Source organism: Tursiops truncatus, chromosome 12, assembly GCF_011762595.2.
Source record: "Tursiops truncatus isolate mTurTru1 chromosome 12, mTurTru1.mat.Y, whole genome shotgun sequence".
NCBI lineage: Eukaryota > Metazoa > Chordata > Mammalia > Artiodactyla > Delphinidae > Tursiops > Tursiops truncatus.
Window position 1 is genome coordinate 18,395,504 of NC_047045.1, and position 17,483 is coordinate 18,412,986.

General features: G+C 37.9%; 1 protein-coding gene across 1 annotated transcript in view; it reads right to left on the minus strand.

Annotated features, from left to right (window-relative positions):
* Nucleotides 1-7,783: 7,783 nt before the first annotated feature.
* The window catches only part of SNAP91 (synaptosome associated protein 91), a 158,640-nt gene continuing 148,940 nt past the window's right edge, over nt 7,784-17,483 (minus strand). Inside the window, exons 25-28 of the mRNA XM_033867520.2 lie at nt 15,484-15,567; nt 14,624-14,728; nt 11,066-11,168; nt 7,784-9,192 (exon numbers count right to left, since the gene is read on the minus strand). Coding sequence (XP_033723411.1) covers nt 11,076-11,168; nt 14,624-14,728; nt 15,484-15,567 — 282 coding nt within the window. The 3' untranslated portion in view covers nt 7,784-9,192; nt 11,066-11,075. The remainder of the gene's footprint in view (nt 9,193-11,065; nt 11,169-14,623; nt 14,729-15,483; nt 15,568-17,483) is intronic.

The following is a 17,483-nucleotide window of genomic DNA, read 5'->3' on the forward strand; positions in this document are numbered from 1 at the left end:
AATTTAGTTATGGTCAGTATGAATTTTGTAAGGTGTTATAGAACATTTTTCATAAAAAAGCTTAACATACATTTTTTAAAGCTTTGTTAAGAGAAAAACATCAGTGGTCTACAGAATCGACTTGCTTCTGTACCAAATGAAATTCTAATCTCGAAAGTCAAGAAAAAAATCTCTCCCAGATGTTTTATTATACCCCCAAATCCTTAACCATTAAAATATTGGTGATTTTGACTGTTAATGAGTGTATTGAACGTTGAGAATTAGCCATACAGCTGCACCCAGTTCATGCAAACACATCACACAGGTACAGCAACTCTGGTGTATTGGAGAAAATTCAGGACGTGGAACACAATAGCTTTAATTGTCTAATGCTAGTAGACTGCCCTGAGTGAAGTAAATGGTCGCCAAATATAATATGCTGATAATTGTAATTAGTATTATAAAATGATAGAAATTACCTCCTATAATTGAAAGAAAGATTGGAAGTTCCTAAGGGCAGAGATCAGCAATCAATCATCCCTGAAGAACTAGTGTGAGGGTGAGTGTGTGCTGGTGCATGTTTTGGGAGGATTGGGGTGTTGCAACTCTTGTTCTCTGAAACTGTCAGTTTCCCCTTCCCACAACTATGTTACTCTTAAACCTCCAGCTTCCAGGTTTAGCCAACAACACAAGGTTTTTCTAAGAACTGCCTATTAAGGAACTACTCTCTTCTCAGCTAGATAAGCCCTCCAGGGGCTTTCCAAGAGTAATCCTTAGATGACTGAGGCATCTGGAAAATGAGAAGAAGTCCCTTTCTGTTCTAAGCACGTTCCGTTCTTCTCTCAACTGACAGGAGTAAAAACTGCAATTCTGCGTTCCTTAGGATTTAAACTACAGCTACCGACCCAGATACCAGATCACAAAACAACATCGATCTCAGCATACAGGAGAAAAGAACAGACTAGTATACAGTACTGAGATCTGAGAGGACACATTCATTTTTTCCCTCAAAACTCCTTTAAGTTGATCAGTTGTTGGAAAAAATTGCAGCTAACAATCTCAGAAGATGCACCTTTTAAACTTTTCAACAGTTTTTCTTTACAGTATCTATAAAAGAGCCGTTTAATTATGTTTTTCTTTCAAAAATCAGAGTGGGCTTGGTGCCAAGATTCTACTGCCAAACAAAACTACCACTTTATCAAGCAACTGTCTCAAGATAAAAGCGTGTTATTGCTAAGACAGAACCAAATTTAGTATTCTGCCACTGTACTTGGAGCATTTACTTTAAAAGGCTCTCTTTGTGGCCTGGGAAAATAAGCAACATCATTGTACCCACCCAATGGGCAGTGGTGCCACTTCCTGTAGATGGTACGTGGCTGATGTGGCTCTGTGGACAGATGTCCTGGGCACGCATTGGTCCAGCATCTTTCCTGCACAGAGACACCAGATGAAAGCTTGGTTTCTGGTGGAAGCTAGTGTATCATAATGCCATAGGGACCACCTTGTTATGACTAGGACCTACATGTCTCAATTTTTAGACTAGATGAGACAAAATACTCTCTGTGTCTTTCCTATTTTGAAGACTTTAGAGATTTTCTCTTTTGCTGGAATTATCTAGAACGTTCAAATAGAGCTACGCCCTGTGAGTCCACCAGATTTATGACCTTTCAGTGGTTTCCAAAGTTGGTTGCTCATCAGAACGACCTAGGGAATTATTTTAGAAAGATTGTTTCCAGGGTCCCACTGAGATCTACCTTGCAGCCCCTAAGAGTGAGGCCCAGACATCTATATTTGATAAAGCTCTCCAAGGAATTATGATGTTCATAATTTAGCTTGATTTGGGAACCACCATGAAAACCTATCTTCCCTAAATTAATTGTTCTTCCAGCTCCTACACTTTCCTTCTGTGCACAATTATGTGTGTCTTTTTCTCCCCAATAAAATGTTTTCTCAGTTTTACCTATCTTTATATTTTTTCCTGTAAACTATCTTAAGTACTTTGGTAAGGAAAGTGGTGGTAAAACTATCAGACACATAGATGGTATTCTTTTCAGTATTTTTATAAAGCGGAAACACATTTTAGCAATAACATTGTCAAATTCTGTTTTATGATGGCAAGAAATGAGTCAAATTTACAAAACTCCTGAACATAGGCAATCATTTTACAATCAGGGACAAAATCCAATCTTACTTGTTTCCTGGAAATGAGATAATTTTTTTTAAAATTCATGATCTGCTTTACACTATAGGTTAGATCAAATCACTATAGTTCAATGAACATTTATTTAGTCCAATCTTAGGCACATAGGATACAGAGTTAAGTACTAGATTCTACCCTTCTTCAAAAAATTCATAATATAGTAAGGAAGTCAGACACATGTTTAAAAAATAGTGTGAAAAAGGTGAAGCAAGTACAAGGTGCTGAAGGAACACATTTGAGAAGCATCAGCTCTATCGGGGTGGGCAGATGTGATGAAAAGAAAGGCTTCCTAGAGGAGGTGATACCTCAGTTGGGTTTTGAAGGATGCGTTCAAGTTTGCCAGCCTATCAGGGGGGAGCTTGGGGGAGTGGAGGCCACCCACAGGAGATGAAACAGCCTGTGCAAAGGTATGGAAGTGTGACACTGTCCTGTGTGTTTAGGACGCAGTGTTGGGGGTTGCTGCCATGAGAGGTTAGCTCCTGCTAGTGGCGAGGAATGGCAAGAAATGAGGCTCCAAACTAGACTTCTAGCCTTGAATAGACGTTTGACTTGAATGTCATGCTAGAGAGCTTGGACTTCAACCTTTACATGCAGGTTTTGAGGTCAGGGAAAAGTCATGTCATCAGATGAGAATTTTGACAGGGAAATCTGGCCAACCATGTAGGCCGAATTGGGGTGAGTTTGGGTGGGGATTAGACTAGAGGCAAAGAGCCCAGTAAAGAGCTACTGTCCTAAGAAAGTGGCCGCAGAAATGGCACGAGAGGGCAACTTGTAAGACATTCCAAGAGCAGAATGTTCAGTGCACTTAGTGGCTCATTGAATATAGGGGAGAAGAATTGAGGGTGTAACGTCACACCAACTTTCTGGTTTGGGAGCCTAGGTAGACAGTGAGACCACCAACCTAGACAGAAAAACCAGGCTTGAGGTAAACAGATAACGAGTTCACTCTTAGACATGTTTGTTAAACATTTTTGTAGAATATTTATCAATAAGTTTGATAACACCTAGACATAAAGAAAGCAACAAGTTATAAACATTATGTGGTTTTACAGTGAACTAACCCATGAACACATCACCAACTAGCCAGTTATGTAACTATATTTTGTTCTGGACCCAATCAAATAGGAACACCTTTGTCTCTGTTCTAAACTAAATGTTCCTTTTAGTGTAGCTTTGAAGCCATTTTTTTTTTCCCTGCGAGAAGAGATAGATTTTTAAAAAAAATCTGGCCCCAAATACACAACTAAAATATTACACACATGGTCACAACTGCATGTCCTGTTTTCAACAGAGTGCCAAAAGCCATGTGATCCTAAATAGCAGGTGATTTAAAAAGTAACTCCAAATTTCCCTGGCACAGATTTGTAAGTCACTTCAGGCTGTAAGTTTTGACTTCCTGTTTAGGTTTTACAAAGACAATTATTAATTACAAAATTAGTTGACTTACCCCAAAGATGCTCCCTACTCTGAAGGAGAGACGTGAACCACGGGCTGTTTGGGTATCTGGAGATGAATTTAGCATTAAAGAGTGGGTTAACAGCAGAGAACACGATCACTAAAAGAAGACTGTCTCCCCCTCCCCTTGTTGGAAGGGGGCCCTTCTAGGTCCTACTCACCTGTGGTCTGCTGTCTGCAGGCCTGGGTTCTGTCCTAGGCTATAGTCTCTTGCTGCTGTAGGCTTCTGTTCAAAATTCTCTCCCTACTCCAGTCCTCAATGTTGTTACCTGCACATTCTATGTCCATTCTGGATATTTTTACCTTCCATCTCTGTCAAATACTCATTGAATATTTCTCCTATTTAAAAAAAATCACTATTAAGTGTATTTTTTAAAGATATTTGATCTCCAAGTAGAAACAATTTTGGCCAATGGCGAAAGAGGCTCCAGGGAATCAAGTTGAACTCGGTGGTAGGTGTTGTCTGTACCCTGCTCAGATACCTCATCTTCCAGCTGTGTTGGATTGTGAGCTGTATCTATATGTGGAAGAGGCACTTAACGTTGATGAAACTTTAAAACACGTTTAGTACTTCTGGTGATTGTACTTTATTAAGGAATATTCCCATTATTGACTACGTTTTATACTTCCATCTTCTCCATCCCTTAGTGTTGTTACAATCATAGACAAATGACAAAATCTATAGCAAAAACAGCCATAGTAATTCTAAAAGTAATAACAGCAGTATTTCTTGGGCACTATCTCTGTGCCAAGCATTTTCCATGCATTATCTCATTGAAGAGTAAGTACAAAGATAGAAATTTTCTCCTTTCCACGGACAAGAAAACAAATTCAGAGAACTTATGTAACTTGCCTAAGGTAACAGTGGGTGGTTGAGCAGGGATGCCCTTCCGTGGAGTCTGACGCAGAATTCCCATTCCTGTACATGTCTCAAAGTTGCTTAAAAAGTAATGTGGGGTTGGTGGAGGAGGGCATTTGTTCAGACACTGAACAAAACACATGGTGATGGTAGGGTTATTCTGTTCACACACACAGAAAATGATGCAAGCTGTTAACTAGTAAATGTTTTCTCTCTTTCAAAGAACATGAGAACAATTCTTTCAGATCTGAAGAAGTGGTTCTCCAAGTGTGGTCTGGGGACTCCTGAGGATCTGAGACCCTTTTGAAGGGTCTGTGAGGTTAAAGTTATTTTTATAACAATACTGTGAGGTAAAAACTGTTTTCATAATAATACTAGGATGTTCATTTTCTCACAATTGTGCTCATGGTGAAATTTCCCAGTGACTGCATGACACGGGATATGACAACAGATTGAATGCAGAAGCAGATATAAGAATGTAGCTGTCTTCTGTTAAGTCTAACATTAAAGAGATTAAAGATAGCAAAACAATGCCACTCTTCTAAATTTTTTTTAATTGGAATTTTTCATAAAAATATTTTATTGATGTTAATATAGAATAGTTTTAATATTTTAAAAAATGAATTAAACAAAACTTAAAAAATTTTCTCAGTTTTAATTTCTAACATAGCCAAGTATTGACAGACATAACCCATATAAACAAAGCTTTTGGGGGTCCTCAATAAATTTCAGGGAATTCCCTGGCAGTCCATTGGTTAGGACTCCGCGTTTCCACTGCTGGAGGCCCAGGTTTGATCCCTGATTGGGGAACTAAGATCCCACATGATGTGCGGCGAAAAAAAAGTTCAAATTCAGTTCTGAGACAAAGAGTTTGAAAACCTCTGTTCTGCGACCAGATACAGAATACCTAATTACGGAATCAATTATAGCATGGATTCCTCTTTCAGAATTGTTTGACGAGGCATGTCGTAAGTGGAAATGAACTTGGATGATTTAGTGCTGCGGCTCTGACAGTTTAGCTAAGGTTAATGACCGTATCACTAAGCCACGAAACCTTGCTCCCTCATACATTTCCACTCATACAGGAGACCCGAATGATGTATCCAGTAGTGAAATGTGGTGTCAGCAAGGCTATGAGAAACAGAAGTTTTCTTACAGTCCAAGAGGATGAATAACAAACTACCACAAAGCCTGTTGCCTCAAAAGTATAGACCAACGTGACTTTTCAACTAAGACAACACACATTTTGAGTTTCATCAACTACTTCCACACAAGAAACACTGTCATTACTGCTACGAGACCATGCCCTTTTTCCACCTTGAAAAATTTGGAGATCTATTGTTAAAGATGTGTCTATTTAAGAGGTAGACAGAGGGCTTTGCACGTTTTATCTTTCTGTGAACCAAGTTCTCATGTATTTTTTTCACGTCCACTCCTTTCTTCCTCTTCTGAACCCCATGACTTCTCCCCAGAAGTCTTTGGTCTTTATTCTTGTTTTAAAAAGCACAACAAATAACATGAAAGACAGAGAACAAAGGAGACACTTTAGTACTGAGAGAACCACTTGTTGTAATCATTACACCATAAAGTAATTCAAACCTTCAACTCAAGATGGGTTTTCAATTGGTGTTAATGCTTCCACTGCAATGAGTCGGGAGAGCTATTCAAACTCTAGTAACATCTGACGATAACTGCACTATATGAGAGTTATTCTTTAGTCATCAGAAATACAACAGCCCAGCAGTATCCAAGTAAGTGAAAAGACCTCTAAGACATATACATAGTACTATATATAAAATAGATTAATTAATAAGGACCTACTGTATAGCACAGGGCACTCTGCTCAATACTCTGTAATGGCCTATACGGGAGAAGAATCTTAAAAAGAGTGGATATATGTGTATGTACAACTGATTCACTTTGCTGTACAGCAGAAACTAATGCAACATTGTAAATCAACTGTACTCCAATAAAAATTAAAAAAAAAAAAAGAACTAATGTACTGTGTTCATCCTTCAGACACATACCTACTGAAGTGCTAGCTGCTGAGGGTCTGAACAAGAGGAGACGTTTCCTGCCTTTGAGCCACCCAAATGGCCAGGGCAGAAGCCACCTTCCCAGCTGATTATAACACAGTATGTTAAGTGCCATAAAGGCCGATGAAAGTTGGGCTCTGAGAAGAGGGTGGGGAGCCATGATGGACGAGTAGGATTTAGCTCTACTCGTGGGGTTGGGGGAGGGAATTAAGGCAGAGGGCCCTGTGTTGGCCAGCAAAGTGACCACTTGTGTGAGCAGTGGTGTGGTCACACCCTGAAGGGTGTGCTCGCGTGTGTATGCACGCAGAGCCCAGGAGAGGCAGTAAAGAACACCGCAGGTAAAATGCACCTGTGTTGAAAGTTCTCCAGAGAGATAAATCGTTTGAGCAGAGGACCTGAGCCGGCATCTCATCTGTAAGACAATTCCCCACCCAAGGACATCAAGAATCTCACCACAGCAAGGTTCCAGCATCCAATTTAAAAATACTGCTGTTGTAGCTTCATCTATTAAGAATTTATACCACATGGGTCATTCAATGAAGGGAAAAAAGCATATTAAAAATGCTATATTAAGCTTAAAATTATTTACAATCTGAAACACATTTTTATTACAATATGCCTGCAAAGTAACATATGATCAAAATGTAATCTATAAAAACATTACATAATCAGATACTAGTTTCTGAAAGTTAGTTCTCAAGATACAAATCCTAGGTAACTAAGGGAAAGACAATTTTAGAAATAGAAATGTGCTTCTATTTGAGGAATACTTCTATTTGAGATTGGACTACTTTTTGAGACACTGTAACAATCTAGTTACAGGCATCATCCAATTTTACTAAAATTGGCTAATCTAGACTTTGTGTCCGAGTATCTGTGCATGCAAGTGTGTGAGTACTGCAAACGATTACTTAAAATCATACAATCCTTCAACTTCCACAGAGAATTCCTGCAAAACTATTATAAGAATTTAACTGCATATTTCAAAAGAAAGCTCATCCTTTTCTTTTTTGGAATATGGAATTTCAGTGTATTTGGCAGTAGCCACGCAGTCCCAAGTTTAATGTCAGCTGATTAAAATTGTTCTTTTTATCCTTGTCTTTACTTTATTGGAAAATAATCAAAACTATGTTGGCACAGACCACATTTCTCATCCTAAATGTTTTAGCATTTGCAATATTTTGTATATGATAAGTGCGTCATCTGAAACAGACTTTTCCCCCTAAGAAATAATCAAAGAGAGAAAGATTATGTTTGCATTTTCTTTGTTCAAGGTGTTTATTGCATCTCAGAGGGCATACATGCACTGGGTTTTTCAACTGAAATACAAAGAAAAGCCGTTTTGAGATTGGTTTTAGGTAATTTTTCCCCATTACAGTGTATGTTATCCCCACAGTAAATTCAGATACAACCACTTTTAAATGGTACCATACATCTATTGAATAATTTGAAAAAAAGGCAAACACCTTTCCAACCCAATATGCTTTAACGAAAAACTGCCAAGCCACTAGCAACACTGATCAACAGTGACCTCATTTATGCATCGAAATCTTAAGCCAAGCCATCAGCACAGACAATATGACAACAACTTAAAAATTAAAGAATACAATATGTACAGTAAAGGATACAATTCTCTGATTTAGTTTAAATTTTAATCACAATGGTACAACAAAACCTACTTTGAGTTCAATTGAGGGATGGAAGAACACTACGCTACAGAACACATAAAGAAATACTAAATTAACAGATGTACATAAAACCCACAAGAAAATAAAAATATTTGCAGTAATCTTTAAATTACAGTTATACCTTGGAGTGCCTTTATAATCACTTGAATAGCACATTTCTAATTGCATTTTCACAGACGTGATGGAAATGGACCCTTCACTTTTCAGTGCATTGAAGCAAAAATGAACAAATAGGTCAATTTAGATGCAAAACCTGTCAAATATAATTAAAATATATATTTTAATATAGCAGTGATTGAATAGGGAATTCTTCCCATATGAATTTCATTCTTGATAAGGTAGCTTCGAGGAGAAATATTTGTTATGGACATTAACCTTTACATTTTTTTAAAATAAAAGTTCTTAACATATACAGTGCCACAAAAATAAACATTTCCCACAACAGCTGAAGTTCCTGTGATTGGAAAAGTGTACTCCACACCGAAAAAAGTTCTGTATATTTAAGAGTGTTTTCCTTACTACCTGATATCATCACACTATGTTTGTAACGTACATACAGAAGAAAAGAGAATTTACGGGGAGAGTTTAGATTTGTCCAAAAGTTATATATACATTGAAACCTTCAAAAACACAGACACGTCTTTCCAAATGGCTCACCACACAACAGCTGCATCATCCATCCATGGGTGAGGTCCAGAGAAGCACTAAAGGCATTAGAAACATCCATTCGTTGTTTACATCGTACAACACACAAAGAACCCATATACACTACAATTCTGAGAGTAGGGATAACAGCTAAGGTAGTACACATTCCTACTGTTCACTTTCACAGCTGTGCTACACGTTTTGGAAGAGAAGTTATGTATAAGCATTGGGATTGGTACTGGTGGCTCCCTTTGAAACTCTGAGCATCAGTCTTATTTGAAGTGTCCAAACTCAGTAATTTTTTTTCCTATTCAGTCACAAAAATTGCAGCTGTAAAGATAAAAAGCACTCGAATTAGAAAACAATACTACGTACTCCTCAAAGATTTTACCTTCCTTGCAATTTTACTTCGCTGTTACAATGAAAATCTTTACACCAAAGGTTTTCGTATTACCAAAGTCACATTTATATACTTTTCACAATTCTTTAAAACAAGCTTAAAATTTCATCCAGGGAGGAAAAAAAAAACTTTCAGTGTATAGCTTCATTTTTAGATAAGAAAATTCTATCGGCAAGATTTTGAAATTTGGATACTTAGAAACCTTAGCAAGACATTCAGTACCAATTAAGAACAGCTAACCTTAAAAAAAGGGCAGTGAAAAAAAGGGGGAAGGGCAGGGACTTCCTTTTTTTTTTTTTGGTCCTTTTCAGTTATAGTTTTCAAGGAGCCACTAAACAGTTGCACAAGTGACAGAGCAGAATAGAGGGGAGATATCCCTGGCAATTCAAAGCTTTCGCTTATGCCACCCCCCACTAGTCACCCTGGCTATCTCCCACGCTTCATCATCTCTGCCAGGAAAACTTTCCTGGGGTCTTCAGGCTTAGCCATGGGGGTAACTCTTCTTCAAAACATAGTCTGTATCTGTTCCTCTTTTGACTGTGAATCTCTGAGGGCAGGGGCTGTCTAAAGCATCTCTGTTTCAGGTCCTTATCGGAGTTCCTGCACAGACTGACAGCAATATTACTGAACAGAAGAAGGATAAAAGGCTGCCCCCTGCAGTGTCCTTGGTCATTCCTGAAACTTCAGCTGCTAAGAAGTAAGTGATCATTGTCTTACGTAAGCCTACCTCAGCCCAATCCACACCAAAGTGGGACAGAAAAGTTGGGCACAAGGAGAATGACTTGGCTGAGATGCCAAGGCCTTAAAATGATAAATTGTTTATTAATTTTGTATGAAGAAAAAACTCATAAGGCAGGAATCCACAAAAATCTTAGTAGGCATTTGAGAAAGTTTAAAAAAATATAGGTAGTAGATATAGGATAAAAATAACACTGGATGGGGGTCCAAAAGCTTCGACACTCTTACTGCTCTGCCAGTGTGGCCTTGGGTAAATCACTTAATGCCTAGGAACAGTTTCTTTAGCTGTGAAATGGAGGCAAAAGTATCTGACTAGTTTATCTCGCAGGGTCTGATCTTCTACAGAGATGGTCAAAGAGTTAATGACTAGCAAGTACGAAAAATACCATGTAAATGAAAAGCGTCATTAATACTGTTCATCCACATTCAGCAAGTATTTCTTGAGAACCTACCCACTGTGTTAGGTGCTGGGGCTAGTAGTAAACCCTTTTCCTTCATCAGTTTTCTTCTGTAAGTCCACTATTAGTCATAATGTAATTTCATAAACTACATTAGAAATTTAAAACTAGAATGTTAGAAATTTAAAATTTTGCTTGAATGCAGAAATACAAAATAATAATCTAAGCTTTATTTGAAGAGAATAAAGGAGAATAAGCAAAATAAAATTATAATTATTGTAGCCAAATATATTCTTAGACAATTTCTAAATGAAGTATTATAAATGTTACCTTTCCATAAATTCCAGTCATCATGGAATGAAGTGGTAATTTTCTAATTTATGTAGTAGCTTGGGCAACTTTGTGCTTTATCAGTGATAATCTTTGTGCTTTCCAGTGTAAGGACAATTTGGAGGTTTCTCTCCCTCTTAGTTTTATAGATTAAGATTAAAAAAATCATTGATAAAGATAGCTTTCAATATTGATTTAACAAGCATAAACATTCAAATTATTATTATTATATACAGGTATTTAAAACACAGAAGTACAAATATTATACCTAATAAAATAGCTAAGCATAGCATAGGTCATTATTACAAGCCCACAGGAAAAGCTCAATATTAGATACCTTAAATTGTTTACAAGAAATCCTTGATGTTAAGATCCGCTAATGGGTCCTTTGCTGGAGGTTTCTTGGGACTCTGAGTGGCAGGTGTAGGGCTTGGAGAAAGCTAAGGGGGAAAAGCCAGCCCAAGACAGTGGAAACAGAAAGCAAACAGAGAGATAGATAAGCATTAGGCCGAGCACATACCACAGAAAACAAACATGCAGAAGATTAGATGGCTAAAAGTTTACAAAATCTACTTTGTTCTACTTAGTCACAGTGTTGTTTTAGATTTTGGATTTATAAAACACACTTCAAAGGATATTGGCTTTCTTGAAATTCTTTGACATCAAATTTAGCCAAAGTAAAATTTGAGGACTCTGGTAGAACAATATGGATATTAGTTAGGGAAGATGTGAAAAACTAGTCACATTAAAGCTATTATGAATATACAGTAAAAAAAAAAAAAACCCAAACAATTTCTCTATTCAAAGCATTTTTCTTTGAGTTATTAGTACCACTAAACTAATAAAGGAATATAAATGACTTCTCTTAGAGTGACAGTGAGTTTGAAGGAAAAATGGGAAGAAAACAGCTTGCAGAAAGTTCCTTAAGAAATTATTTAAAAATATCAGCTAAATATACTAGGATTTCATGTAAAGTATTTTAAGTGAAAACCTGTCAAGTTTTGGGGCATTGTTAGTTTCAGATGAGCAAATAGTCTCCTAGTTATGAATGTCGCTAATTCCAATCTTGCCTATCCAGCTTGTAGAGAGGACTCATTATTACAGACTATAGAGAAGAATCATACTAAACCTGCAGCAAAAGCAACAAAAAATTTTCTTACCTTGTTTCTGTTTAGTGAATACCTAAATTATTTCATTGTGTGACAGACATAAGTTCTAGGAACAGGCTTTTGCAGGAATGTTAAGGTCCAAGGCCTTGAAAAAGGTCATGGAATTTACACAGAGCAATAACTGACCTGTATCCTTCGAATCTAATTAATTTCCTATGCTTATAACATGATGGAAACCTCAGAGACCTGGGATTGTAGGGCACGGATGTATGTTTTCATTGGTTCCATAAACAAAGCTCCAGAAGTAAGAAGTTTCGGATTTGTTCCTATGCCCATGAACTACTGACTGACTGTAGTATCTATCAGTCAAATTTCCATTTTTAAAACTGGGATCGTATTTCATAGAAAGACCGGGGTAAGGGTCAACGTTGTCTGGAAGATAAGAAACTCAAGGCCTGGTCTATAATTAATAATTAGGTGATATGACAACATCGTGATACTAACCAACTGAGCAATAGTGGCATAGTCCACATATCAGTAATGAAAAACTGTTTTGTTTTCTAAAGCTATCAACTCATGTTTATTTTCTTATCTAGTATATAATCAGCTATGCTTCTTCTCTGATATAGGAAATACAATCTAAAAATTGTGTAAGTATGGCATACCATTTCCTAAATTACCATAAATTCAATTAAATGATTGAAAACACTGTGTTTTCATCATATCATCTATTTTTCATTTTCATTCTTTGAATTAAGTAAGCAAACTGATGCTCTGTAACACTAGTATCACACAGAAAAACTACCTTTAATAATAAAATTATATTAATTTATTTCTAAAGCTTTCAGCACACCAAATACAATGACTTTTAAAAATCTCATAAAAATAGGAACATCTTTCCTTTTTTTCAAAAAGGTGGTAGATAGTCATGGATATATTTAACCATCAAGGAGACATTCACAATAAATGAGATCCTTCTTAGAATTTAAATATATCCAGATTAAATTTAAAACCAACTATTACACCTAAAAGCTTCCTCACTACCACCCCACTCCCCCCAAACAACTTTAGGCAGCGTTCATTAGTATGAGAGCAGAACAGAAGATTTCTCATGAAGCCAGTGCTTTGGCTATGGCCTTGAAGGCTAGAGTCTCTTAACATTGTAAATTCATCTCTCTGGACACCCACCATTCTCTCTCCTGGTCATTATGGCCTTTGAGGGTTAAAGTAAAGAAGCTGAAGAAAGCAAATTTTGGGAACAGGTAGAAAATGAATTTAGAAATGATTCAAGGAAGCAAAGGGGATTAAAGTACACTCAGAAAGTTCACAGTAGGATTCCTTGGCTGAAACAATAAAAATACCCATGTGGTAAATTAAAAACATTATAGAAATGAAACTATTTACTGATATCCTTAAAATATATATGAGCTATGTGAATAGGGCTAGCACGGTGCTATTAGTTACCATGTTCTGTCTCCATCTACATCAATTTCTCACAGTGACCTCTTTGGTTCTACACATACCTTCACTTTGGCCAGACAATTTATAAGAGTAATAAAGAAAGGGTGATTCATCAATATGAACATCACTATTAGCAGCAAAACAGTTCAACCAAGTGCATATATTTTAGCATCTTCATAAATGGAGGTAGCACATTGTGCAGTAAGACATTTGGCCTCATCTAAAGAGAGGTTTGCCCTTTGTCCTGGACCCTGGTAGGTAACCTCTCAACCCTTGGAAACGTCCTGAGTGATACGAATGTCTTCATTATTCAGGGTGGGTGTCTGGAACCACACCTGATAATTTATGTTAACAAGATGACTCAGGGTGGAGGGTTAGCCATGCCAGAAAGACCAGCCACGTGATTACAGAGTTAAGTCTTTGGGCCACAGGATATGAGCCTGACCTTCAGGGAGGGAGGAGGGCTGGAGACTGAATTATTTCCCACGTGGTTGAACTCAATCAGTCATTCCTATCTAAAGAAACCTCAATAAAAACTCTGCACGCTGAAGCTCAGGTAAGCTTCCTGGGTTGGCAGTACGGCTTGCGTATCCTCACACGTTGATGCCACGTGGGTAATGCATCCCTGAGGACAAAGAAGCCTCATGTGTGGGCCCCTCCCAGACTTTGCCCTACGCATCTCTTCTTTTGGCTGGATCTGATTTGCATCTTTTTACTACACTTAAAGTGTCATCATAAAGTTAGTGCTCCCCTGAGTTCTACGAGTCATTCTAGAAAACTGTCTAATCTGAGGATGGTCTTGGGAACACTCAAATCTGTAGGCAGCTGGTTGGAAGTGAGGGTGGCCCCTGGGACCTGAAGGGTCTGATGTGAAGGCAGCCTTGTGGGAACTGCTCCCTCAGGCTTTGCAGTTTGGCAAGCTCACTGCAGTTCGTGTTACTAGTCTTGGGCAAACTTGGCAATCTGGAGGACTGTGTCGCTAACTTTCCGTTTGGCTAACTTTGGGAACACATAATAAGAGTATGGATCAGAGCTGCTCATTTTTTCTGGACTAAATGCCTGGATACTTTAAACACCTGGTAGTTCTCAGGAACCATCCTGAATTAAGTAGGAGAGGAATGGAGGGACTTTAGGACAGGTAGTTATTTCCATCATTTTCCTCCAAATGTCACACTATGGCTCATCTCTCTTCCATGTTCCCTTTACTTCTGAAGCAACAGGTATGAAGACTGTATCAGGTAAAAACATTTTTAAACAGTTTGTCACATGACAGTTTTCCATTTATAAAGTCATGTCATTCTTTTGTGGGACATTTAAAAACGGACCTGTGTGCCAGGTACAGCTGTGGCTCCAAAGGGTGGCCTCCTCATGGGCTGTGCAAACATGACAGGCTGCTGAGGCATCACGGGCATGCCTGTCCCAGCAGGAGGCTGAAAAGCAGAGCAGTTCATAGCGTGAGTGGAATCTACTCTGGCAATGCCCTGACCTTTACGTCTTTAATATCTTCCTGAGAATTTTTCTTTCCCTTTTTTTTTTAAAACATCTTTATTGGAGTATAATTGCTTTACAATGCTGTGTTAGTTTCTGCTGTATAACAAAGTGAATCAGCTATACGTATACATATATCCCCATATCCCGAGGAATCCAGGTCTGTGAGAAAGTATAATTTGTAATTTTGAACGATGGGTGCTGGGAGGCTGCCAGATGGCAGAGAATCACTGAGGGGCAGTAGGAGCCTGGCTGGCCGCAAAGCATCCTCACCCCACCCAGGCTTTGCTGTTGTTTATCCATCTTTTGGAAGCATAGTTCTTGAAGAGATGAAAACTTGTTTCTTTACGGAAAATGGCTCTAAAATTTGCTAGTGATGAACGTGGTAAGTGAAAAGTCCTAGTATAGTGATTAAAAGTGGATTTTGATGATTGAGCTAAAAATATGTTTGGTAAATAGTACTTCAAAAATGACATAACAGTGTACTATAAAAATTATTTTGATGGCAGAATTTAAGTGTCTTATAAGTGACTCAGTCATGCCCTCTGTAGACTACTTAATGTCTAAAGCAGAGGACTTAACTTTTTACATTTTACTTCACTGCATTTTGGGGAGAATTATATTCTATAGTTAATATGGGATTTGGTGAAGGCCGTCGAAGTATTCATTACAATTTTTAGCACCGGTCATCACTCACCATTGCAAATCCTGCTCCAGGCTGTCCGACAGATGGGGCCCCGGCAACAGGAGGAACTGAACTGGTTGGAGGTACAGCTCCTTGCTATGAAAACGAAACAACACACACACACACACAAACAACAACAAACAAAAAGAACCAATATAATTTGGTTTTAAAATGACAGAATACAATTTTAAAATGCATGCCCTTAAGTATGTGTAAAGATGTAAAGAAGTCTCAAATTTCAGTTTTAAATTAAAAAAAAAAAGGCACTAGCACCACGCCAATGATACGAAGAAGGTTACTAACTTGATGTTCACTGTTGTGGTGCTATTTGGGTTCACTTATTCGGGCTTAGCTTACACTCAAGCACTGGGCTTCGTCTCTATCTCCTTATACCACCCTCACTGTAAACAAGTCAAATTTTTCTAAGCTTGTCTTTTCCTATCATTATATCCTCCAATAGGCACTGAATTAGAAATTTAAAGAATGCTTTCATTTACATTTTTAATGCTTGGTTTCCATTTTCCCCCCCATTTTTATTTTATTCTTTTCTGTGTTATATTTGCTTCTCTCTGACTTTTGACTGTTGTACATTTGCACAAAGACCAAAATTAATTCTAAGTTTTAGGAAGCATTTAGAGGACTGCACATAATATCATACATATATCCCATTTCAGGCACAGGTTTGATAGTTTTCAGTCACACACCAAACCCCCTAATATTTCCCTTATGTATAAAATTAACCCTGCTGCAATCTCTTAAATTTAAGTTAACCGTTAGAGCAATATCCTAATTGAAAAAGAAAATACTAGTAATATCAGCAAAAATGGTGGAATAAGAAATTCGAAGAGTCCCCCTAGGCATAAAAACAATGGAAAAACAGGCAAAAATGGTCAAAATCAACTTTTTTGGAACTCTGGAAACTAACTAAAAGTTTGCAGCAGCCTACAAAGTACTTAATCAAAAAAAAAAAAAATCAGCTGAATCTTGGTAAGAACATTGAGCTTTGGGGCATTTTAACTTACCCTAGAGTTCCAGCCACTGTTCTCCAGTTCAGCTGTAGCTTTGAAAATAACAGCACACAGTCCCAGTAATAGTACCACGAGGAGCAGAATATATTTTAATTATTTGCTTTGTCTTGTCTCGTGTATAGGTGGCTCCCTGGAAACATTGGCCCAAAAGGCTTGTCCTTATCTTGCCAAACTGGGAACCCATCTAGTGCTAAAGCTGTTACCTGAAGACATTTGTGGAAAATACTTAAAGGCAAATTTTTCAGTTGTTGCTGTATCAGGCAATGGATATCAGTCAGCAAAAACAGCAGACTAAACAAAAAGCTCAGAAGGAAAGGCTGGAGAATGAGATGCTTTGAGGATTAAGGGTTTGAAAAACCCAGACCTTCTCCTGGGAACTTAGATAGCCATGCACATGCCCAGGGCTGTGCATATGCTCAGGAAAGATGTGAGATGCCTCTGGGTTGACTCTGAGGCTTTAAGAAAGCAGCAGTGATCGCTAAGGCAGAGTTGCAAACTGCCTGGTTGAGTCTGAAGTCATGCCTAATACATAGTCAGAGCCCCTCTGCAAAGACTGGGAGATATTTTTGGTTCCAGGAGTTTAAGTAGTATCTGTCTAATCATTAGCTGACCACTCAGCTAAAAGGACAAAACAAACAAACAAACAACAATAACCCCCTCCCCCCAACCAAGGTAGCAAAACAACAAAAAAGGTAGCAACAAAAACCTTGGGGAGGGGGTAGAACATGATTTCCAAAGCTGCCATATTATAATATTCAAAGTGTCCAGGTTTCAACAGAAAATTATGAGGCATGCAAAGAAACAAGAACATATAGCCCATATGCAGGAGAAAGATCTCAAATCAATAACCTAAACTTCCACCAGAAGGAACTAGCAAAAAGAAGAACCAATTCCAAAGTGAGCAGAGAAAGGAAATAATCATGATTAGACCAGAGAAAAGTGAAATAGAGATGGGAAAACAAAAGAGGAAATAGAAGAAACCAA